Raw genomic sequence first — 25312 nt, 5'->3', positions numbered from 1 at the left:
GATTCTCAACCTTGACAATCATAGAACGGGTCGGTACACATGTAAGTACCCTGAGGCTGCCTCTTCATATTGTTTTGTAAATAGAGAGTTTATTGTTTTATTTTGCTTTTGTTTTAGCAACATAGTATTAAAGAACTCTAATGCAGGATGTTAGAATAATTTTTCTCGAGTGTATTTACACTTCGGGCATCATTAGTCAAATCCTGGTATGTGTGACTTCAAAGAGATGCCAAAGATTTCTATTATGCTAGGATTTCACTGCAGAAAAGTGATCAGATCTTGCAAATATTTCCATTTCACAAAAACTGTCATTTTAGTGGTGTTCCTTGTAATGGAACTGAAGATCAGTTTCGGATTCTCAGCATCTTGCAAACGTTGCCACTTCTCTCCTCCGAGCGGCCTCAAGGGCTGATCTGGCAGTGATAGCTCCTCTGTCTGAGACAGATGGAAACCCTAGTCCCACGTCCAACTTGAACTTGCCTGGCATCCCAGAGCGTGCCCTGCTCTGCCTTCACCTGCGCTGACCCTTCCCCAGGGGTTTATCTCTGACGGTGCTGATCGAAAAAGGGTCAGGGCTGGCCGCAGGCCTGGGAGGGACGCTAAGACATCCAGCCTGTTATTCCTGCAATCCAGCCTATTCTTCTGATTACAAAGTGAAGGTATACTCACTGTTGAAAATGTAGAAAATGACAGAATAACAAGAACTCAAAGAAGTAATCTTGAATCCCACCTCTTGAGTGTTAACACGTTAATAGCCTTCCAATTCTTTTCCTCTGTATACTTAGACATTTGAAAATAGAGAGGATTTGCATACTATTTTATCATTTTTTTCTTCTCCAAGCTTAAAAGATATAAACATATGCCAAGGTCATAAAATTACTCTTTGGAAAGATTTTTTTAGTAGCTATATACCATCCTCTCATATAAACACATCATAATTTTGACGGTACAAGATGACTGAGAACCTTTCTGCTATTCCGTAAGTGGCTCTTAAGCCTTTTGGGGACAATTTAGTGTTATAACACCGACCTCTCAGTGACCTCTTCAAGTGCTTTCTAGATTGGCTGTTTTATTGTGCGAGCCAATCGGCTTCTAGAGGCCTCTGGGTACTCACAAGACGCCTGCCACTCCGAATCCTCTTTCCAGCTCATATAAATCTGCTTGGTTCTCTCTTCCCCGATTTGTTTTATTTCTTCATCTTGTGTTTTCTTCATGGATTCTTTCTTCTGTTTAAAAAACCAGAAACAGACACCAGTAAGCGACCGTGGCAGTTTTCCTGGAGGAGGAGGGCTCCGCACACACCTTGATGGCTCTCTGACCCCCCTGGCCCTGGCCCTGGGGAGGGGGGTGACGGGACACTGTGGGGGGAGCATGGCGTGGCCACAGCTGCAGGTGGCTCCTCATTGTACAGCCTCTGGCGGTTCCTGAACCTCTTTGAGGCTGCACCCCCTAAGTCAAATGAGAAAATCAAGAATGTTTTGTAGGTTATAATGAGGGCTAAGTAATTTTTTTAAGTGCTTAGCACAGTGTGTAGTAAGAGTTCCATAAATATTCATTTTTCTCAGACATAGCACTTATCTGCTTTAAACTGAGTCCCCTGAGTGGTGTGTAAACACTGTTTCCTGGGAGCTGCGGAGGCGCTACAGTCCCTGATGGGTCCCTGGGACAAGGGTGCTTCCTGGGGGGCGACCCGGCCACGTCACCGTGAGCCCTGGAAGCACATGTCGGAAAATGTGCTCCTGACGTATGGCTTTAGGTGGCTCCAAAAGGAATTCTTTTGTTTTGAAAAATAAAACAAAAATATTTTTAAGTAAGAAACATGGACAACATAAAATAAGAAATACAAGTCTTCCTTTACAAAGGAGTTTGGCTTTTTTTGTAGTAAAGTATACATAACATAAAATTTACCATCTTAGCCATTTTTAAGTGTACAGCTCTTCAGCACTGAGAATGCTCAAGGGAATCAGTTTTTAGCTGAAGAGAAACCAGCACATGGGATCACTGAGGCCTAAAGCGCACTCTGCCTCACTGCAGCCCTCTGAGCGCTGGTGGGAAGGCTGGACCCCCGGCCTGGGCCGGAGAGGAAAGCCTCGCTCCGCCCGCCCAGCGATGGGACGCTCTGAGAGGGGCAGGAGGACCCTGCTGCTTTCTCTGTTGGGAAAGGGACAGTTCTTTTCCCTTTGGTGTTTTTCTATAGAAAGATAGCAAGTATCCTGCTGTTAAACTATTTCACCAGAATGTTGCAAAACTTATTTTTCATTATTGCAGGAAGTCAGAAATCAGTGCATGTAAAAGGTGACAATTCATAAACTACACTTCACTTTAGATATAACGAAACTTTCATTTATTTATTGTTTTCTTTTTGGGGGGTACATTCACTTCCTGCCTAGAAGTAAGTTCCTTTGGCTTGTCAATATTAGAAGAACCAAAGAACTTTCAGTGTTTGAAATGAGTGCAAAGATTTGTTATCCCCTTAAGTGAAAGTCTTTACAAGCCTGAAATACAAATACAGCGCTACTAGTGATGTCTGAGTTTAAATGGGGGGAAAAAAACAACTTGGCACAGGAGAGTGGAGCTTTGTAGTCAATAATACTGTAATAAGTGCGTGGGGCCAGGTGGGTGCTGCAAATATCAGGGGCGCACTTTGTACAGCACAGGCCTGCCTACCCACTACGCTGCTCACCTGAGACTAAAGCAGAATCATATTGAATGTAAACCGATGGAAAAATAAAATTTTTAGAAAGTGAGGCTTTGTCTTCCACATGCATATTTTAAAATGATTAAAAATGACTAGAAAAAATATGTTATTGGATGAGGACCCCATGGATATTATTGCTTAGAAAAAGTAAAAAGTTAACAAAGTGAGTCTACCAAAGGAAAAATATTAAGTTAATAATATGGCAGATGATACTAAAATGTCTGAGAGTGCTATACTTAGTAAATCTCATTCATTTTTAATCTACAGTGTAATACGTGTGGACGCAGTGGGAAAGGAGACAAAAGTAATGAGTTTCACAGAGTAACAGCAGATGAGGTCTGGCCCTGGCCACTGGGTTTATTCAAAGCAGCCGGAAAAGTTAGGAACTTATCCTGAGTTTCTCTAAGGATTCCTCCAGAAAGTTTACTTTTAGCAAATCCTTGTAAGCTGATCTTTACTTTCTCTATTTAAAAAATTATAGTTTCAGCCCGGCTGCTGTGGCTCAGTAGACCGAGTGCCAGCCTACAAACCAAAGGATCGTCAGTTCAATCCCCAGGCAGGGCACATGCCTGGGTGGTGGACCAGGTCCCCTGTAGGGGGCGCACAAGAGGCAACCACATATTGATGTTTACCTCTCTTTCTTCCTCCTCCCTTTCTCTAAAAACAAAAAAATAAAATCTTAAAAAGAAAATTAAAAAAAATTATCCTTTCCTCGTGTCCATAACAGCACCTTGCATGTGGGAGACACTCATTGATGTCGGCTGAATGGACACCAAGCCTTTGTCTTTCCCCCCTGCCCTCATTTAAAGTGATACCATGTACTCCGGGCAGAATTACTGAAAATTCCCTTTAGTTACTCTATTGCTGCTCTTTTAGAAAAGGTACACATTATACCTGCGGGACTACAGCTCCGAAACTTCTCCAGGATTTCCTGAAGTCTAAAACATGCGAATTATTCAAGTTAATATATGTCCCCACAGAGAAATCAGGGAACCAGTCGTACTGTCCACAGGAACGCAGGCCCCAGAGCTGGCCTCCGCCGCAGGCCCCATCTCAGACCTGTGGTCGGTCACTTGGACCCTTCCCTACAGCCTCCATTCTGACCCTGCTCTTTTAGACTCTCTGAAGGTCAAGTCCTACGACAGTTTCCAAGAGCCAGTCTATGCCTCATTGATCGCGAGCAATGCATGACGTGGTGCCAGTCTAGCACAATGGAGGAAGCGGGCTTGGCCTGTGCGGGGGATCTCCTGTCTGGCTGGATGCTGGGGAGATCTGAGCACCCAGAGACACTCTGGCACAGTGGATGCGGGTGGTACAAGACACTGGTCACCGTAAAGGGACAGGCTGATAGAAACAATGAACACGTAAGGGACTTTGTCTGAATGCACTATTTCTGGCAAGTCAGTGACTCATTTATCACTCTCCGAAATCAGTCTTCCCCAGTGTTTGCAGCAGCCAGGGATACCGTCTCCGGTTTAGATCTTCACTGAAGAGTCTAGCAGATACACCTTGGCATCTGTTCTTTCCATGATACTCAATACTTTTTCAGCTCCGGCTGAACAGGCGAAGATGAACAGCTATGTTCACACTCTTTTAGAAACAGATTTCACATTCTGCTGCTTAATTTCACTGCTGCATGAGACTAACAGACCAATTTATGAAACATTAGTGGAAATGGCTATGCATTTAGCCCCCTAAAGACAGAATGTAAATCTTTTACCTGGTGAAATCCATATGCCTTCATACGATTGATAGAATCTGCCAACATTTGTTGAATATTTCTTGAGGAACTGGAGGGTGACTAAAAATTAAATGAAACACATTTTTATTCCATTTTAGAGCTGCAGTGCAGTTTCAGAAAACAATCTGTTAATGTTTCCCTCCTTTTAACATTCTCTAATGCTGCCCCCACCCTTGCAACCGGATCCCCAACTTTCCCACCAGCACCTGGGCTCCTGAGCGGATCCTGACAGAGGCAGCAGGGCCACCAAGAGCCAGGAGCTGGTGCTCTGCTCCTGATGGGCAGGTTTGTGTGTCTTGCTCACAGTAGGCCCCGGTGCCCAGGGAGATGACTTCTAGGTGTCCACATTAGTTCTTAACCCAAATCCTCTGCTTCCTCTCTGAATCCCTGCACTACCCATACCACCCTGTTCTAGGTCAGATCAGAGAGGTGCTTAGTCTCTGCCATTTAACTGTGTGGCCTTGCTCCCCACCTAGGACTGGAGGCATGCCTGGAATACCAGCTTGGTGCCTGGGCGCCCTGCCCACTCTCCCTGCCTGATCACATTCCTCGCCTCTCCTTCCTCTGACCCCGTTACCCAGCCCGGTATCTGGGTTTCTGCTACTCTGGATGGATTCCCCAAGAGCCAACTCCTGCTAGTGGGGTTCCCAGATGCACCGCCTGGACTGCCCGGTGCTCTTCCTGCCAGCCGTGCGCCAGCCTCTCTGGCACTGTGACCGAGCTGGCACATCACTCCAGGAGCCTCTTAAAACCAGGTCAGTTACACAGGCCCTCGTCACCCTGTCCCTGGCTTGAGTGCAGAATCTGGGCCAAGTCTCAGCAGGGACTGCACAGCCCGAGATAGCCACCCCCTACCCATATTACCGTGACTTTGTGTGTGTTCCTGAGGCCTCATCCCTGAACTCTGGCATAGATCAGAAACTATCTGCCTATTTTCAGGAAAAGGTTGGTATCAAGGTACAGCACAGAGCAAAAATGGTAGCTACTCCTGGGTGCTTGCTATGCTATGTGAAAAACCAGCATGGGTACCTCAATTTTGCCCCTTTTTTCACAGTAACAGGGCATGTGTGCTAGCACCTAGGTAACCCAAGTAGTTAGGTGTGCCACGCAAATACGTGATCTCTAATATAATGCAGGTGGTGACTGGCATCTTCCACTTCTGTTTGGGCCCTAAAACCTCCTTCAGACGTCATCCCGGCCACTTCCCCTTCCTTTGGGCTGGAATGGCGGTGGCGGTCATGCTAGTACATCCGAAGGCAGCACAGCCAGCAAAGCCCGAGGCCCTGCCTGACCGCGCCCTCCCACACCAGACCGCGGTCCTGGAATGTTATCAAGGAGAAAGGTGAATTTCTACTGTGTTTTAACCATGGCCTTTCTGATCTGTTACAAAAGTTTGGTCTATCGTAGCTGATAGAACTGGCTCCCACAGTTGCTGGCAGCACACTCACGAAGCTGTCTGCTGCATTTCTGCTAGTCGTGCCTGCTGCTATTAAGGCTAATTCCACAAATGGCTTCTGCGCACTGGAGGCCTGCTATGACCCAGCACTGTGTTCGTGAGTATTATTTTTATTTCTTGCAACATCTCTGGTGGGTGGGCAGCACCATGCCCGATCTTCGGGTGAGGAGAGTGACCCTCAGAGGAGCCGCGTGGCTTGCTGAGATTGCACGGCTGGCTGGCACCAGAGTGTGTGCTTTTCCCACGGGTGACATCTTAATGATAGAAACACGAGGCTGCAGGTCAAAGGTTTCTTACGCTTATTACCTGGCAAAGTAATGCATCCTATAGGTTTCACAACTGCTACTTACATACTCTGTCTCACTTGTTTCTTAGTGTTTTAGTGTTATAATAACGTACAGAGCTGCTCTGCATCCACAGCAGAAAGGCACAGTGACCAGTTCCTCTCTTTATGAACAGGTTAGAACTGCTCCACCAGGTTTTGTCTAAGTCTGTTCAAAAGTCCAACATAACTTGGAAAGGCTCGTTCTTGTAGCCTCCAAATACATTTCCCACTCTAAGGAATGTGAGCTTTGAAACCAGGCTCACGCTCCCTTTCCTCAACGACAGAAGATCTGTGGGGCATCATCATTTTGCAAAAACGAATTAGTTCCTCCTTTGTCGAGAACTAGGAGGCAGGTAACCTCCTCAAGCTCTGCAGACAGGCTCCAGCCACGCTAGGTGCGCTCTGAGCCTCTCCACTCATCTGCTTCAGAACGACCTGGGCCCGTGCACCCAGCAGAGCCATGGACCGAGGTTTTGTCAGCCAGCCGCACACCTCCACCGTGCTCAGCCTTCACGTTGTTGAGCAAACCAAACTGTCAGGTGTTTCCTGAATTAGCATCAGGCTAAGAGGCACCTGGCTCTGCTCTTCTAACTCATATATTCCAAAGCAATGTCTGTCTCACTATTTCTTCCCCATCACTGGCCCAACGGCGTCATCTGCCCAGGTATAACACTTCAAAAACACTGTGTGAGTTACTCTTTGTCCCTGAGGAACAGCCCTTCTCCTGGGCTGTTCATCTGTATACACAGACAGCATCGTTTTCTCACCACTTGCTTTTTTCTTATGGTTAATTTTCTTTCACAGTCATGTTCTTGTTCTCACTAGCACTTCCCATATACTCACTGCTTTTGCACCTGTCAGATATGATGGGCTATTAATATTCTTAAAGTAACTCAAAGCTAAGCACAGACGTACGAACCAGATGATGAAAAGGACTTGGTGCTGGGGACTGAAGGGGCCACCGTGATTGTCAGCACCACCTACTGGCGCCACTCGGGTTGGCATCCTCCCTTTGAAGTTGTAGGTGTTGGTTTTCGTTACCAAAGCTGGTTCTTATACAAGAGTCTTAGCCTAAATAATTGATTAGTTTAACAGCCAACCCAGAGATTGATACATCTGTGCAAGGATCTCCATATGGCTAAAACATATTGTAAACTCTAAAACTATTCACATGTGCTAAGAACCATATTTTTTAAATTATAAAAATACTGATTTTCAAGGTGAAAGAAGATTTGCCATTATCCCAAAGTGTTAAAATAATATGATGAACTTAAATAAGGCTTGTGTAGAGCAGGTTCATTCGGGTACACTTACAAGTTCTACAAATCCAGGGAGCACACTAAGTACGATGTCATAAACTGAGAATACTGTGACCAGGTGATTCCCTAAGGCTCTGCCGCACGCAACTTACAGGTGCCTTTTATAGGAAGTCAAAGCCTGTACACACTAAACCTGATACACAGAAACAAACACAGGGAGGCCGATGAGTTGAGGAGACAAAGAAATACGGCCCAAATGAAAGAACAGAATCAAATCCCAGAAAAAGAACTAAATGAAACGGAGGTAATCGACCCATCAGATGCAGAGTTGAAAACACTGGTGATCAACATGTTCAAAGAACTCACTGAGTATGGATGGCAAAAACACAGGGGAAGAAACAAAGGTTACATTCAGTGAAATAAAGAAAAACCTACAGGGAACCAACAGTGCTGAGGATGAAGCCCAGAATCAAACCGATGATTTGGAACACAAGGAAGAAAAAAGCATTCAATCAGAACAGCAGGAAGAAAAAAAATTCAAAATAACAGGAATAGACTTAGGAACCTCTGGGACAACTTTAAACATACCAATATCCGAATCATAGGGATGCCAGAAGGAGAAGAGGAAGAGCAAGAAATTAAAGACTTATTTTTAAAAAATGAAAGAAAACTTCCCTAGTTTGGTGAAGAAAATAGACATACAAGTGCAGAAAGCATAGAGAGTCCCAAACAAGTTAGACCCAAAGAGGACCACACAAAGGTACATCATAATTAAAATGCCAAAGGTTAAAGCTAAAGAGAGAATCTTAAAACTTTGTAGGCAAGAAAGGACTGTTGAGAAGTATTCAAAGTGATGAAAAGAATCTACAACCTAGATTACTCTATCTAGCAAAGCTATCATTTAGAAAGGAAGGGTAGATAAAGTGCTTCTTAAGGTAAAGCTAAAGGAGTTCATCATCACCAAGCCCTTATTATATGAAATGTTAAAGGGACTTATCTAAGAAAAAGAAGATCAAAGCTATGAACATTAAAAGGGCAGCAAATTCACAACTATCAACAACTGAATCTAAAAAAACATAATTAAGCAAACAAGCAGAACAGGAACAGAATAACAAAGTACTTTCATGTCCAATACATCATTTGATCTTCATATGAACCCCATAAGGGTGTCTAAAGGGTAAGGTGACTTACTAACAGGTAGAAGAGCAGAGACTACAGTCTATGTCCCCTCCACGTCTACTTGCTTATTCTGCGGGGTGTCCCAGAGAAAGCGTGGCTGCTCCCGTGCACGCAAACCACTGCAGTCACCGCCCACCTGCTGACCTCTGCGACTGCTGAAACTCTACGGGCAGAGTTAAAGCAGTCTTATCTGCTTCATATTTGCTTTATTTAAAAATAAAACCTGTATTGCTGCGATGAACATAGGCAATATTCACAATAGCCAAGACATGGAAGTATCCCAAGTGTCCCTCGAAGGATGATTGGATAAAGATGTTGCACGTATGTACAAAGGCCTACTACTCCACCGTAAACAGATGGAATACTGTCATCTCTGATGGCATGGGTGGATCTTAAGCATTAGGCCAAGTGAAGTGAGTCAGATGGAAAAGGATAAGAACCGTATGATTTCATTCACACCTGAGACATAAAACAAAAAACAACAAATGAACAAACAAAATGCAAGCAAACAAAAAGCAAACTCACAGATACAGACAACAGGATGGTGGTCACCAGAGGGTGGGGCTGGGAGGAGGTGAAAGCAGAGCAAACATGTGGTGGTGGAAGGAGACTGAGCTCAGGGTGGTGGGCTCGCCATACACCTGTCATATGATAAAGCTGTACACCTGGAATTTACATAATGTTACGAACCAATAAATTTAATAATAAAAAAGAAAACCGCCACATAATATTTATGCAGAAGTTCCCCCGCAAATAAACAGAAAACTTGAAAGCCAGTGACATCAGGAGCCAGTGGACACCCTACAGACCCCAAGTCGGGATGTGGTTACGGCCCTCTCTGGCCAGTGGGAGCACAGCCCGTCCGCACTGACCGAGGCATGGGATGTCTGTTATGTACGTTTACCATTAAACTTAGAGTATCTACAGAAGCGGTTGGGTCATCCAAAGATGCTGCTAGCAACACTGATACTATATGTTTACAAATTATATGCCCCCCAGAAACTATGGGTAATATGAGGGTTTAGTCTAATTATGCTTTTAAAACTGGTTTGAAAAACAGTTCACTCTGGCCACTAAGTTAATACTTACTCTGTTTAAAAGCAGGGCCATGCAATCGAGTAAATGCCAAGCACCAAGTAAACCAGAAAGTTTCCATAAGTAGAACATTATTAGCACTCAATTTTTATGGTGAAGATGACATTGATGAATTAACAGTCTAAAATCAAGAGTTTACTTTTGAAAGCAAACTGTTAGGTTAATAACTGGGATTTACTCACCCTGTTCTTACACCTCGTGAACCCATGGTTCCTGAACAGACTGATGGTCAGAATAACAAGCTTCCTGAGGGCCAAGGCCCAGTCAGCCTGACTCACGGGTATCTGGAGTCCCGGCCAGCGCCACAGAAACTGGCATTTAGGGAAGCCTCGATGAGCACTTGGTGAATGAAGGGGCACATTACAAATCCTCAAGCACGCTCTCAGTCTCCAAAAGGTATTCCAGTCTAGTTTTAATATGAATCAAGGTCGGCTGAATGTAAAGTCTGTGCAAACTGGCGGCTCACCACTCACTCATCGAGCTGCACAAGCCACTGACACAACCAGACGGTTTTATTCCGAGCTGCTGTAAGTGCAAAAGGAATGTCCCAGTGATGACTCCCACCTTCAGCTTTGGAACCACTGAGAGTAGTTTTCTCTTTCTAAAATAATGGGAGAGTCAGAATAATTGACCTGTGCTTTAATAAAGTCACAAAGAATAACGATATAGAGAGAGTGGAGATATTTCCTAAGGCCAACTAGACTAACGATTAAAAACAGGATAATCAGTTTTACTGCTGAAAATATAGTACATAGTCTCTGTGGGATGATTTGATTGAAACATGAATTAGGACAACGAAGGCCAGAGGGAATCTTTTCCCCAGCAATATCTACGCACGGAGACTACTGGGCAGCCTGACTTAACATACGGCAGACTCTAATCATGTGTGGGTCTATGGCACATCTTTAAATAATACAGTTAGAGTGGATTCTGAGCATATGAAAGGACAGAACTCCCATACTGGAGGGACATCTGTCCACTTTCATCACACCGTCGCCCTCCAGCCCCTCAAAGCAATGTGCAGACAGCACAGCTGGGCAGTAACACGCCCCTGAAATGCAGTAATGCAGAGCTGGTAAGGGTTGTCAGGGCAAAGCTCTCCGGATGGGAGAGAGAGTCAAAGGCCACTCTTACGTTCTCACCAGGGAGATGTCAGACATGTTATCCATAAAAAAGAAAAAAGAAGAAGAGCAAGAGAAACAAAGTCATATAAAGTCATTATTAGATATAAAGTTAAGTACAAAGTAATAAAGGATTGTTAAGACAATAGACAAGGAGTCTTAAAAACATGGTTGATTTGGGAAGTCTTGACAGAGTGGAAAGTAGGAATCTAACTATAAATAATGATAGAAACACATTTATATAATACATCATACTTCACATAACAATTTTAAGTACATCGTTTCATTTCATTCTCACATCCAAACCGGTGATATGCAGCTATTGTAACCTCGAGTTTTTAGAGAATAAAACTGAGTCCCAGAGAGATTTGAAGACAGACTCTGCGTGGTCAGCAGGACCGCCCCTCTCCTAACTCAGGCCCCTCCTTTTCTGAGCTGGGTAAATGGAGTCCTGCAAATATCACTCGCAGTCATACAAAATAGAACTGTGTCACTAACTTCCTAATGTACAGCTTCACACTAGAAATGCTTTTCCCTTCTGTAATTTACTTTCTCTTAAGCTTTTCATGTAGCATACTGTTTTTTTAAAAAACACAAAAACTTCAAGGGCTCTTAAAGTCCAGGATTTATGAATCTATCTTACATAAAGTTTTATCTTACACACTATCACAAATTTCTATTACAGTTACGCACAGCTGCTTGGGTAATTGTGTAACGCTGATTATGACCTTCCTCCTGAATTAACAAAATGAGCACAATTAATTCCTCTTTCCGGTATACCCAATACTTATCTCTCACAAAAATAATGTTGAAATGTATCCTGCATGTAGGCCAGAAGGGAGGGTATTACAAACAGGAAATCGTTACTGGTTCGGGACGATCCCTTTTTTCCCACATCCAACTCAAAAATTCTAGCTTGCGTTTCAGGAACGCTTCTTTCATCCTGTTTACAGTGCGCTTCCTGATCGTAAGTGTGAACCCGACTCCCTTTCAGGGGTTGGCAGTATGACTGTCTGCAGACAAGAGGGAGGTCCCCCCAAGACGGCTCCACCAAGCCCAGGCCCGGGCATCTCTCTGGGGCAGGGGTGGGCTTCCCCGCCCTGCCTGCTCACCAAGCTTGGCACTCACTTCCGACTACATCACCTAAGGAGCTGTGCTCTCACCCCATGCTGCTTTTCACCCTTTACGGAAAGCCCAAGCCACACAAAACCCCAAACTTTGGTTGCTAGCCAGGAGTACCTGGAGATAAATAAGGGGCCAAAAAATGCAGTTCAGCGTATTATTTTCTATTTTTTCAAAGAAGTGGTCTGATCTTAGTCTCTTGTTTCAGAATCTCTCGTTTACAGGGGCCGACATCTGAAATCCGGTTTTAGAGAACCGTTGGTTTCTGAGTGGACGGAAGCTTAACTGTGGTCTCGGGGGTGCACGGAGGAAGGAAAACCTACAAGGAAGTCTCTCATTATGTCCGGAAGTCATTTTAGGGGCTGCTTCTTCACTGTTCCCTACTAATGGCAATATATGGCTATGAATTAGAAAAACACTTAGAAATGTAACTGAAAACCACCATGGTTTCAATGTCGAATTTATAATCAAAATGTACATTTTAATGGCACGTTTTTGTTACCATTTGTTATAGTGAAATGACAGACTTAAAAGCTGGTGTCAGAGCCTTGTGGTGGTGTGGGGAGTGTCTGTGTGCATGTTGCATGTGCAACGCATGTGTCAGTGTGCACACGGCAGGCAGGGGTGGGAAGGTCTCACCTCTAACTCCCTTTGGTTAAAGAAGATATCAAAGGGAAGAATCTTGCTCAAGGCTTTTCCTTCTGCTAGTTTCAAGGTCTTTTTTTTTTAATGCTTTGAATCCTACATGTTTGTGTTCTAATTTTTTTAATCTCCTGTTTTGCAGTGTGCTCCACGCTGAAGGCCATTTCTGTAAAAGTAATGACTAATTCTCTGGATATAAAATCTACAAGTGAGCAGATATAGTTTTATTCAAGGTCCCCTTTGGGGCAAGGACGGTCAGCCCACTGATTATTGAGTTCCCAGCCTACAAATTACACATAACGGAAAAACACAAAGGGGCTTTATCTTTGAATTAGCATTCTCTGCCTTTCTCCAAACACACTCAGAACTGCTCTGTTCTCTTTCAAGTTCTCTTGCAGGAGAAGAAAAAAAACACAGGCTGCCTTTGGAGGGCTGTCCGCACTGGGGGTCCCTAATGATACTCAATCAGCTATGATGCCCCAAGTTCTTACCCCAACTCCCCCCAGGGCCGGGGGACAGGGTGAGTCTGCTCACAGAGCGCATCACCTGTCGTCTCCTCTGGCTCCTATTAACTCCCCTTGACTCATCTTTGCCTGCGAATGGCATCTGCTTCCCAACCTGCCGGTCTCGGAAGCCGATGGAGTAACAGCTAAACCCCGACATGCACCACCACCTCCAGTTCGGTGACAGGCACCAGGCACACTGAGTGTTTGCTGTGACCCACAGAGAACCTCAACGCTCTCACTAGGTACTGAGCAGAGCATCATTTCGGAGTTTCCCAGGTGCTGGCACCACTGCCGAAAATAAGGACGGGGCAGGTGTTTTGTAGACGGCAACAGCTTTTCAAAATGAAAACCACACACTCAGCTCTAATCTAAGCATTATTTCAGCCTCCTCCTTAGCTTGCACAAGCCACCCAGCCTCCCTTTGCCTCCAGCTCTTCCTCTGAAAGATTAGAAAGACCAACGCTGGGCTCGTGATAGTAAGAACAGCATCTTCTAATTGAAGGACTGCAGGGGACAATTCTTGCTGCTTTCGTCGGATGATACTGGGCAGGCATCCTTGTGTTGGTACAGTGTCTCAGCTTCCTTCGTACAGAAACAGTATGCTAACTTCCTCCCCATTTTATGACGGAAATTAACTCCTTCCAGCACACTCTGGCAAGCCACAGAGCTGCCTCTCAGGACTGAAATGCCCACTCCCATACCAGAGGGTACCTGCTGGGTCAGCAGTCTGGCGTCAAGGTTTCTGGTACTTAAACAGGTACTTTGTTACATTAAAATGTTTAAATCAACATAAATATGTTCTTAAAATTTCTTTGTAAAGATAATTGTGTCTAACACTGCCTGGACCCTGTGTTTTTCTAAGCCCCGAAGCAGGGATCAAACAGCTCCTCTCAAAGCCGCCAGATTTGTTTCTTGTGGCTCTGAGGGCCTTTGGTATGGGGCAACTCTCTCATTGTTCCAGGAGAGATCTCCTTGGATGAAGCCACCTTGCCAGTGCAGGTACCTGAATAAAATGAATCATGGTACACAAGAATCCAAGGCAGCCCTATGGACTGGAATTCTTAGTGTTCTCACTCCATGGAGAGAAAGGTACAACTCTGTAATTTTTAGTGTGTGAAGATCAGCTATGTCCCAGCTGGATGAAGAGTTTCAGTTTTGAGTCTAGGAGTGGAAGGCTGTGGTGAAAAGCTCAGGATAAGACTGCTAATTGATTGAGAAAGACATAATTTGTGCCTTATTTCCAGATATGAGACTGAGTTAACTCTGGCCCTGTACCACTGGCCATAGACCTCACACACCCTTGTCTAACTTCTGCTTAAATGTGAAAAGTCTGGACCTTATGGTATGGCTCATCCACTGAAACTGTATCAAAGCTCTCCTTAACAGCCAAAGAGATATGACTTCAGGTCATGTGTGCATGGGTGTTGTTTAGGATCACGAAAGTTTAGAGCTAGATAGAAACCTAGGAGGAATCATCTCAGCAAACAGATTCCATCTCTACAGCTGGCTTCCATGACTAAGCATGGCTGCCCAGAGCAGCCTGGGGACAAGGATGTGAGGGCAAGCCTGGCTCTGCAGGGAGGAGTGCTGCCATCGATTAGTGATGTCTGCCCTGAGTGCAGGCGTGGAAAGTAATGCACTTATGCTCCATGGCTACAAACTGTTTAAAAGTCCCTCATTTATAGACAAGGAAAAGGAAGTCCTGCAGAGATAGAGTCAGAATGAAAACCCCATTTTTCTGACCACATTTTACCATATCTGGCCTCATTATGTTAACATAGCTCAAAAGCCTACTACAGGTCCACAGCCCTTACTAACAATTCTGAAATCCAAAAAGCTCTGAACATATGTATCTTATACTGAGGAGGAAACCCAACTTGAAATAACACAGGGCTACTTATAGTATTTATAGCACTGATTATAGAGTACCACTCCAAACTTTGCTGGGGGGGGGGGCAACTGGCTGATACAAACACAAAAATCCAGTCCTCTCTTCTTCCTCACTTACAAATATATGAGGTCTTTATCAACTAGAAGCACTGCTTCTTATAAGTAAGTGACTCTGACACAAGAATTTCTACAGTGCTGGTCAATATTTGGGTTGAACTTAACTAGGGCACACCAGTAGTGATCTGTCGTGTGGAAATGTATTGCAAATCTAACATGACCATTTTACATGGTAAGTCTATAGCTGATTTTGTTTGTGGTTCATAATATCCTGGAAGGCTGACTGCTTTATAAATCTTTTCATGGTTATTTAGATAAGCATCAGGATTACTACACTCAATAAAATCTGCTTGGTAATTTTTCTCTTTATTATAAATTTTAGGCCTGGTGTAGGCAATTAAATTTTAAAGATACGACAATATCCTTGTAGATATTATAGTTCAAGTGTGGCTGGAACATGAGAACCTTCACTGTGCAAACCTGAATTGCTTTTTGGAAATATATACTGATGACTCCTGAAGCTCCAGTCCTGCTTTCTCACTGGAGGACTCATCAAAAACAGCAGGTGATGAATTCTGTTTCAGATACATCGAATGTGTTAGAGAGCGAATTAAGGTAGCTGTATAAAAACAAGGGCTTTCTGTTATTTGGAGGCAAATCATTTCATCTCTGAGCATTACTTTCTTTATCTGTACAAAAGGAGTAATAATTGCATGGCCTACCTCACAGGAGTTTTATGAAACAAAATAAATGTATGAGCAAAGGCTTTGTGAACTTTAAGTCAAACTGTACATATTTTACTATTATGCATAAAATCGTTTTATATCCACCACTGCCACTCAAGTAGCATGAGAAATTCTTGCTGTCTCTAAACCAGACCCATGATCTCCTTTAAAACCAGCTCATCTCCAGTTGTTCCTATTTACGTTTATGGTACCCTAAATTCTCCCAGGCACCCACGCTTAGAGACTTGGGTTGTGTTAGAAACCTTGCTCCTCCCACCCACTCTGATCCATGAATGATCAGTCCCTTTCAAAATATATATGTGCTCAGGTTAAGCTCTTGCTTCAAAATCATTGACAATTTCCTATTCTTAAATAAGAAGGTCAAAACATTTAAGTTGTCCCCAAGACCCTGTCTGGGACCCAGGTGTCCTGCCTGGCCCTTCCCCACCCACACTCTTAATAATGAACTCTGCTCCTTCCCATCTACACCTCAGCAGCCTTTTTCGGTGTCGCCAAAGCCCCCGTCCCCTCCAGGGGCATGGCCATTGCCCACACTGGCCCTTTGCTGGACCTCTGTGGCCGTCTGCAGCTGCCTGCCCTCTGCAAAGCTGTCCTGCGATCCCTGGTACTGCTAGTGTGACGGAGGCGCATGGACACGGGCCCTTTCCCTGGGAGCACTTATCACCATTCGAAATGATACGTTACACGCGGTCTCTGCCCCGCTTCCTCAACTGTGAAGTTCATGACGGTGGTGCCTGTTCCACTCCTACACTGGCATCTCAGTGCCTTGCACGTAATGGGAACTTTTTAAAGAAATGAGTAAATCCACTGATATTGGGCCTTCTCCTCACTGTCTACAGATTTTTTTCTAAAACCCTGAAAGCATTTTCTTTGATGCAGGAAAAACAAGAGTGAAAAAAGCTTCTACCTGTTTTCCACATGCCTGTACCTCCACGTCTCCCCCACCCCAGGGGCGTTCCGTGTGACGGCTGAGCAGGCGTCTGAGGAATGGAAGAGCACTGTTCTCCCTGGAATATTTAGGACCCAGGACAAGCAGAAAAAACACGGTATCTGATTTTTATTTTAACCTTTCATCTTACTTGTGAAATTTGTTGTCTAGGAAAGTACTGTAATTCAAGCACAGAGAGAAGCCTGCAGACTCAATGCTCTAAAAGGAGCTGTTTTGCTGTTGCTGCTGTTTCAACGTTAGGGACGGAGAAAGGGTGCCAGCTGTGTTGGGGGAGTTTGGCATTAAATGTGTTGAGTGCAAAGCAGGCCGGGGAAAGAGAATCTGCAGCCGTGAGGAGAGTACCCAGGGCTGACCTTGGGGCACAAACTAGATTTTAGAATTTTGTGGCTCTGATTACTTTAAACCTCATATTTTTAGCCCTTTATAAAGCTTCTTCATATTTCTCATATTAATCAGGCGATCGAGCACAGTAGTTAAGGAGTGACCTAGGAAGGGGTCCTGCAGACCTAGGTTTGGATCCTGGTTCAGTCTCTTAGCAACCATAAGACCCTGGGCAGGCGGAGTAGCCACACCTACCCACAGCTTCCTCATCTGTAAGATGGACAAATGCAAACAGATCCCAGGTCACAATGTCATTGTGAGAATTTAGATGAGACACTCAGCAGTGTGCTTTGCCATGTGGAGAGTCGGTAAAGTCCGCAAGACAGACAACTGCACCCCTTTGTGACAGCCTCCAAGAGTCAAGAGGACACACAGCCTGTGTCGTAGAGCCGAGGACCTGAATGGAAGTCCAACCCCTGCAAACCCCCGCTAATTCTCAGTGTAATGAAATCCCTAGCCGAAGGAGGTACTTTATAATATAGTATGATTGCTCTTCCAAACTATAATCCAAGCAGCAAATTATGTTCAAGCTTCTTCAACTACCTGGAACATAAGAGAATTCCTACCAGTTCTGAGTAGACACCTCTGCTGTGTTGAGGAATAGCTGTCTCCACAATCACAGGTAGGGACCTCTGACCAAACAGGCACTGATGTTTGTCCTCAACAAACAAGGGAAGAGCGAAATCGAGAGCACAGACAGGCCAGCGTTACAGGACAGGGCTCAGCCAACTGCAGCCCGCAGACCGAATCCGCCCTCTGCCTGTCTTTAAGCTTAAAACAAAGGCTTTAAAAACAGCATAGACATGCCCTTCATCCTAACAGAGACCACAGGGCCCACAAAGTCTCCAGTGTTTACTCTCTGGCCCTTCACTGAAAAACTGCCAACCCCTGTTATAGAAGATATAGAACAGGGAAGAATAAACCCTGAAAATATCTTCAAAAGCAAGATTTTGAAGAGTTCTTTTTTCCACACTTCAGTTCTATGAAGAAGGGGTGCTTTAGCTTTTGGGGGAAGTAACAGGTGAACCAACACCCCCCACATGAATAGCAGGGCCTGTAAGTAAAGACCCTGACACGCAGCTACACTGACGTCATGGTCCCATCATCTTTGTCTCCCACCTTGATGAAATCTGCACATCTACAGATAGGAAAGACTTACTGGCATTTTCTCTCCTTTAAGGGGTGCTGCTGGTCTCGAGTCTGGCCCCGACTCCTCCTCTCCTGCCGCTTTCTGACGGAGGGTCTGAGACTCCCAGGTGCTGGGGATCTGCAGACTGCAGTATTGTGACTTCGAGGTGAAGCTGTTGGTGAGTTCTTTGGACTGAGCTTTGCTGAAGGGAAACAAATGTGGGATCATCAAAAACATTCTTCCGTGTGAACAGCCTTTCCAAAGCAGATGTCTACGTTCCAATTATGTGAAAAACAGCAACAGATATGATTTCCTGAGGGCTTATTATATGCTGGGCTCTTTGCTTGGTATTTGAAAGACATTAACTTAATCTGTGCAAGAAAGTCCTTTACTTACCTTGACTTTTTATAAAAAGTAAAAGTAAAGTTACCTTGACTTTTTATAAGAGGCTCAAAATAATTATATACTTTATCCAAGGCCACATAGTGGAGAGCCAGGATTGGAAGTCACATCTGTCTGACTGCTGCTTCAGAAGTTAAACTGCCAGGACAGTGTACCCTGTGCCTTCCTGTGACCAGCAGCAAATACTGCCTTCATCTCTGTAGGCCCATTCATAGTTCTAAGTTTTGGAAGGGGGGGGGGCAGCAGCATCAGCCCTTGGGATCTGCATGGAGGTCCGTGTGCCTGCATCTATTTCACCAGCTCGGATAGGACTGTCAGCGCTCAAGGGACAGCAGGCTTCCCAGAGGCCGCCCAGGGCACCAAGCAGAGGGCATCTGTCATCTCTCCCACTGCCACCACCAACTCACCTTCCTACAAACCTCAGTTGATCATGTCCCTTCCTTATTCAAAAACCTCTTCGCTGTCCACAGACTGAGGTCTGAACTCCCGAACCTGGCCTCCAGGTACTTTAGCGCATGGCCTCATCCCCTGCTGTGTGCCCGTGTGCCCTGAACACTCAGAAGACCTCAATGTTACCTGAAGAACCACGCGTCAAGTCTAGGGGTCCTGATTATACCCTCTGCCTGCAATTTCCTTCCTGACCTGCTGTAGCTAGAAAATGCTACTTTTCCTTCCAGGTTCAATTCAGATGCCCCCTCTTCTGTGGATCAGAATGACAGGCTCAGTTAATGCCCTGTTCGTAACTTAATTGTAGTGCATATTACAGTCTGTCTGGCCTGCAGGCAGCTGCCTGTTTGTCCTCCTCCAGGGGAAGCTCCTTATTCATTTTTGAATTCCCAGTGTCTAGCACAGTGTAAGCACCTCACGGGCCTGCCTACTCAGCTGCCCACATCTAAGCCATCTTCTTTGAAGGGCCTGAAGCATGAACACTCACATCACTGCTGTTCAGCTGTACTGGCCTGCTTTACTCTATCGTGCTTCTGGTGAAGTCAGTGATCGCTGGGAAGACCACATCCAGATCAAAACCAGAATGACAACTGGGAAAATGACACAGCTGATTGAATAGCACCATGGGGAGGAAGGGGATTACCAGAAGTCTAAAGAGACTTCCCAGAGAGATCTAAGTCAGCGACCCTGAAATCCCACCCCACCCTCGCAGGAGAAACTGTGAGCAAGCAGCACCCTGGCCTCATCCCCTGTGGCTTGCAGATCTCATACCTGGGCTCTTCTGCCTCCTGCTGTGCCTTCAGGGCCCTCTCGGCGACAATTTCATCACACAGCACGTCGTAGGGTTTGTCCAGGTGGTGCTCGCCCATCACCCAGACCCAGACCTCTTTATCCGCTCCCAGTTTCCAATGAACGGATTTGCTGTTCTCTGCAAGCAAAACAAACTTCGTATCGAACAAAATCTTCAGGTGGGGGTTAGTATGTTTCCCATCACTACAGGATTTAGGGTCTTTGGGGGAAGAATAATGAGACGAGGAAAGCACTTCCTACTTGCCCAGGATGAGCAGCCTTTTTCTAGGCAGCTGTGGACATGGTGACATTTGGGCGGTGGCTGCAGCAACATTTCTTTTAAAATATGATAAATATGGTTTTCGAATGCATCCATTTTATAGATGAAGAAGGCGCGGTGGGAAGAAAGCGTCCATTATTTGCATCAACATTTAGGGTAGTAGTGCTGACGTCGGCTACCAGAACCCTGGACTCTAAGCACCTCCCTGCGCCCCAGAATTAACAGCTGCTCCAGGGGCTGGTCCCCAGATCTCTCTAGGCTCCATTGCTGGCTGAAAAGCATACACTTTAGAGTTAAATCTTAGCCCTGCCACTTATTAGCTTTGTGACTTGGACGAGTGACTCAGCCTCTTTCAGCCTCAGTTTCCTCCCCTGCAATGTGGGAATACTCATACCTACTGCGCGCAGGGCTGCCGCGGGAGTGGGCAGGCTAGGTACGCCAGCACTTCCCCTCGGTCAGGGTGTCAAACTCATCTTCACCGGGGTCACATCAGCCTTGCAGTTGCCTTCAAAGGGCCGCATGTAATTTTAGGACTGTATAAATGCAACTACTCCTTAATAGTTAAGCGAGAGCTCAGCGCTGCTGCTGGGTAGGAACAGGGTGACAGGCCGGATAAAACCAGGTGCAGGGCCGGATTCCAGGCCCATGGGCCTTGTGTTTGCCACCTGTGCCCTAGTGCCTGCCTCGTACTAGGAGTTCAAGAGAGGTTAACTGCTATCATTACTGTCCTACTGTTTACTTATAGGGCTGCTCAGAGATTCACACCCTCTTGTGAGAAGATAATACTACCGGTAGTGTGATACGTGGTGAAGCTACTTAAATAACCCTTGTTTACAATTGGTCAGAAGGGTTCTGTTACATCCCTGTGCCCTACTCCTGGGACTGGCCGCAGAGGTCACGCTCCCTGAAACCTGGGGAAAGTGGAGCAGAGCTGGGAGAGGCCAAGAGCTGCAGCCGAATCTGAAGGCCCCAGCGCAGAGCCACCCAGGGCCTCCTGGTCCACGGTTGGTCCTGGTCAAAATCCCTGGGCCTCGAGGACCTCAAACCTGGGATCCAGGTATGTGTAAAGGGCACCCAAGTGGAACACAGGCCAGGCCGCGCTTCTAGGTTGGAAATCCACACTGGGATTGTCTTGTCTCCTCACGTTAAGTAGAAGAAGGTTTCCAACGAAAGCATCTTCTGTCCCACGTGTTGTTGCCCTACTTCCTGCTGTTGCCCGGAGTTCGCTGGAGAAGCAGGCCGCTCAGTCCGACCGTGTGTTACGCAGGTGCTTCCCCTCTGCTCGGCGCAGTGGAGACTTCCTCAGACACTGAATAAGATACTGGGTGGGGTGGGGGACGAATCACAGCCTTCACTATGAAAGGAGTAACTGTGTCCTTCAGGAGGAAGCCAACCCCATGCCATTTCACTAGTGGAGACACAGGGAAGGGCTACCCAGGGATGAGGGGAGACCAATCCCGAATGCGCCCTCCTGGGGACAAGCCCTGGCCAGCTGGGCTCTGTTTGGAGAGATGCCAAATGGCTCGTTAACTTTAGAAAGCTGTCACACCTCATAAAACTCCCTTTATCACACTCTCTCGGGGCAACTAATAATATTCTTCACTATGTCCATCTCTCAACCTTCACCTAGTCACACTCTACCATGTTTTTGACAGCAGGAGGGAGATGTCCTGGGAGACTTAGCCGAGTGCCAGGTGGAGGGGCCACGGGGGGACCCAGGAATTCCAGCAGCTCTGCTCAGTACTGCGTGGCACACGCTTCTCCCAAAACCGTCTCCAGAGATGCCCACAAGGTGCAGGCGGGGGCAGAAGGCACTGCCCTGGAGGGTGGGGGAGAGAAATCCCAGAGCTGCCTGGGGGCAGAGCAGGGTCCGTAGAAACTAAGAGAAGAAAACCGAAGGAGAGGACCCAACAGAGTCTCGGTGTTTTAAAAGGAGGTGGGTGGTAGGAGTGTGGTGAAGTTAAAGAAGATTGTGATTTGAGGACAAGAAGAAAGAGAATTAGACACAAAATGTCCGATTTAGCCAGGTGCCAAGAAAAAAAGGAGGGCTCTTGACGGAGTGGCACTGACAGTAACCTCTGTCCTGACCACTCCTCACCCTCAGGAGCTCTCACTCAGGGTCTGACGGCGAAGAGAGTGGAGAGGCTTCAAGGGTTCCACGCACCAGGCTAAAACCTTAGGGGAGGGGGAGCTCCGACACCCTCAGCTTCGTGCCAACGTGAAGGAAGGCATTAAGGCCTCTGTTCAGTTCCCTCCACAAAGACTTGGGAGTTCCCAACTCTGAGCACGAGGCAGAGCTAGATGCTGCAGGGCATTCGTGGATGAAACAGATGTGGCCACTCCCTGCAAGTCACCTAGAGTCTGCGAGGCACCAGGTTACATATTTGATAAACTGTATTGCGTGTCTGCGCTGCACAGGCACTGAGGTAGATGCGTGTGAACACACGAACGACAGCGACCACTTCCTGCCCTCGGGGAACTTTCGTTCCGGCTGGAGGAGGCAGGCTTTGAACAATGAATTAATTCTAAAAGTAACACACTGGGGGAGGGTGGTGTTAAAGGTGCTGAGGTAATGCTTAAGAAGATGAGCTAACCAGTTTGGGAGGCCGTCTTAAGTTCTAAGTCCAACGAGGGTTCAAAGGATGGGGAAATTGCTTTGGAAGGACAGAGAAGAAACAAGAAGAGAAGTTCTCTGCGCTGGGTTTTGGTGGGATATGGAACGTAGACGGGGAGCAGGAAAGGGTTTGGCGCCCAACACAAAGAACAGCGTGAGCGGAGGTCACGGCAGGGAACCGGTGGGGGCCGTGGGGGAAGAAGGGTCTCAGCCAGAGCTGGGAAAGGATTCGCCATCACGTGATCATGGGTGCGGACCGTGCAGGGGGACAGAGGCCCGAGAGGCACAGGTGCTGGACACCTGGCCGGAGGATTTAAGCTCCGGCCCTGCACCGCATAAAGCCAGAAAGGGGCACTGAAGTCCCCGTGTCCCCACCAACTTTCTGTGTGACCATATACATGTCACTTTAGTCCTCTGAGCCTGGGCTCTCTCTTTAATAAGACCGAGGTGGTACCTCCGGCTCCACAGACCCGTCGCACGATAAATGCTCCGGAAATACTAGCTCCATTCCTGGTCGTGTCACCAGTGAAGAACCCGTGCCTGTCTGTGCCAGCGGCACCGGGACAAGAGGAGCGATCTAAGAAGTGCCTGTCAGCATGTGGTGGGCGAGGGTGGTCGCGAGTGGTCAGAGGGGGGAGCTCGGGACTGAGTGGGGAGAGAGGAGGGCTGGGGACACCAGGAGGGGGGCAACCACAGCCTGAATGAGGGAAAGGGCAGCGTCACACAGGACAGTAAGGTCCAGGGGGCTGACTCAAGGAAGGACTCAAAGATGATGCCAACATGTTGAGACTTAGCCACTGGGAGGTCAGTGGGAGGGCAGCAGGAACAGTGACATCAAGAAGATGCTTTTGTTCGAGGAGTTAGAGAGTAGGCTATTTTGGAGATGACAGAAATTATTTTTAATTTTATTAGAAATCTGCACGCAGAGTTTCAGTTGAAACTAAACTACGGACCTGGAGTTCAGAAGCGAGGCTGAGATGGACCATGTGAACTCGAGGGGGGGTGGACTCCACAGATGGCGCTGTTGAGCCGCCGGCACAGATGAACTCACAGGGAGAACAAGGCCTAGAAAAGAGCCTCGGAAAAGCATGTGCTGTGTTCAGGAGGCAGAGGAAAGGGAGGGAAGAGAGAGTGCTGGTCCAGAAGGACACAACACAGAACCAACCGGATTCCGATTCCCAAGGAACTGACCAGTGTGGAAGAAGACGAGGAGAACGCAGGGCCACACGGCCATGGAGGAGGAGAGGAGCAGTGACAAGGACTGAGCCGGATCTTCGGCAGCCTCGGACCTCAGAGAGAACGATGTGGAGGAGGCAGGTGGGGGCAGGCTGAAAAAGGGGGGTAGAAACAGTGGTGAAAGGCAGAGGCTGCGCGTTCCCGCTCTGGAGAAGTTCATCATTTACTGAGTGCACTGCGCGCAGGCCGAGAGACAGAAGGAGCAGGGGTGGAGCCCAGGCGGCTGGAAGATTTCTCTGAACGGGAAACATGGGCGGGTTCCACAGCTGGATCGTAGGACAGATGCCAGGGACCAGGCTCAGGGACCGATGGGTAGAGGGACATGTGGAGAACAAGTAAACGAGAACGTGTTGACGAGGAGAGCAGAGAAGCTCTGGTCTGGCAAGAGCTGAAAACCGGAAGGCACAGAACCACATTTCCATCCCCAAATACTTCCTTAAGGTAAAGGTACAAACTTAAGGGCTCCTAAGCAGGCAGCCACACCCTGTGATTTCGCGGATATGCGGAAGGTAAAAAAATAAATAAATAAGCAAAACAGAAACAGACTCCTGGATACAGAGAACAAACTGACGGTCAGATGGGAGGGGAGTTAGGTGAAGAGGTGAAGGGACTGAGGAGCACAACCTGGCAGTTACAGAATAGACACGGGGGCGTAAAGCACAGCACAGGGACTACAGTCCGTAATACTGCAACAGCTCGGGCGGTGCCGGGTGGGTACTGGACTTACGGGGGCGTCACTCTGTAAGTTACCTAAATGTCTAACCACTATGCTGTACACCTGAAACTAATACAATGTTGAATATAAACTGTAATTGAGAAATATTTTAAAATAAAAAATTAAGCCCTGGCCAATGTGGCTCAGTTGGTTGGTACATTGTCCCAGAACCAAAAGGTCGTGGGTTTCATTTTTAGTCAGGAAACATACATAGGTTGTGGGTTCGATTCCTGGTCTGGGTGCTGATCCCCAGTCCGGGTACAAACGAGAAGCAGCAAATGGATCCTTCTCTCACACATCAGGGTTGCTCTCTCTCTAAAAGCAATGGGGGAAAATGTCCTTGGGTGAAGATAAGAAATAATAAACAAAATTTTAAAATATAATTTTTATTCTAAGTTAAAATTATATGTGTATGTATATATTATACACACAAGCTATCCAGGCATTCTGGATTTTCTGTCCACTTCACCTTGAAATTACAAACACTTCAATCAGAGGACAAGGAGAGAGGGAACTTTATATAGCACTTCCAC

At 46.5% G+C, this 25312-nt stretch overlaps 1 protein-coding gene across 5 annotated transcripts in view; it reads right to left on the bottom strand.

The window, feature by feature from the left end:
* SH2D4A (SH2 domain containing 4A) overlaps positions 1-25312 on the bottom strand; it is a 51075-nt gene that overhangs the window by 13926 nt on the left and 11837 nt on the right. For all 5 annotated transcript variants that reach the window (XM_053660024.1, XM_053660026.1, XM_053660025.1 and 2 more), the window contains exons 3-6: positions 19917-20073; positions 18327-18498; positions 4419-4499; positions 1115-1226 (exon numbers count right to left, since the gene is read on the bottom strand). In XM_053660024.1, the coding sequence (XP_053515999.1) occupies positions 1115-1226; positions 4419-4499; positions 18327-18498; positions 19917-20073 (522 nt within the window). The remainder of the gene's footprint in view (positions 1-1114; positions 1227-4418; positions 4500-18326; positions 18499-19916; positions 20074-25312) is intronic.

Source organism: Artibeus jamaicensis, unplaced genomic scaffold (assembly GCF_021234435.1).
Source record: "Artibeus jamaicensis isolate MK-2021 breed Jamaican fruit bat unplaced genomic scaffold, CSHL_Jam_final scaffold_833, whole genome shotgun sequence".
Lineage (NCBI taxonomy): Eukaryota > Metazoa > Chordata > Mammalia > Chiroptera > Phyllostomidae > Artibeus > Artibeus jamaicensis.
The sequence above is the reverse complement of the archived record's forward strand: the minus strand, read 5'-3'. Positions and strand labels throughout refer to the sequence as shown.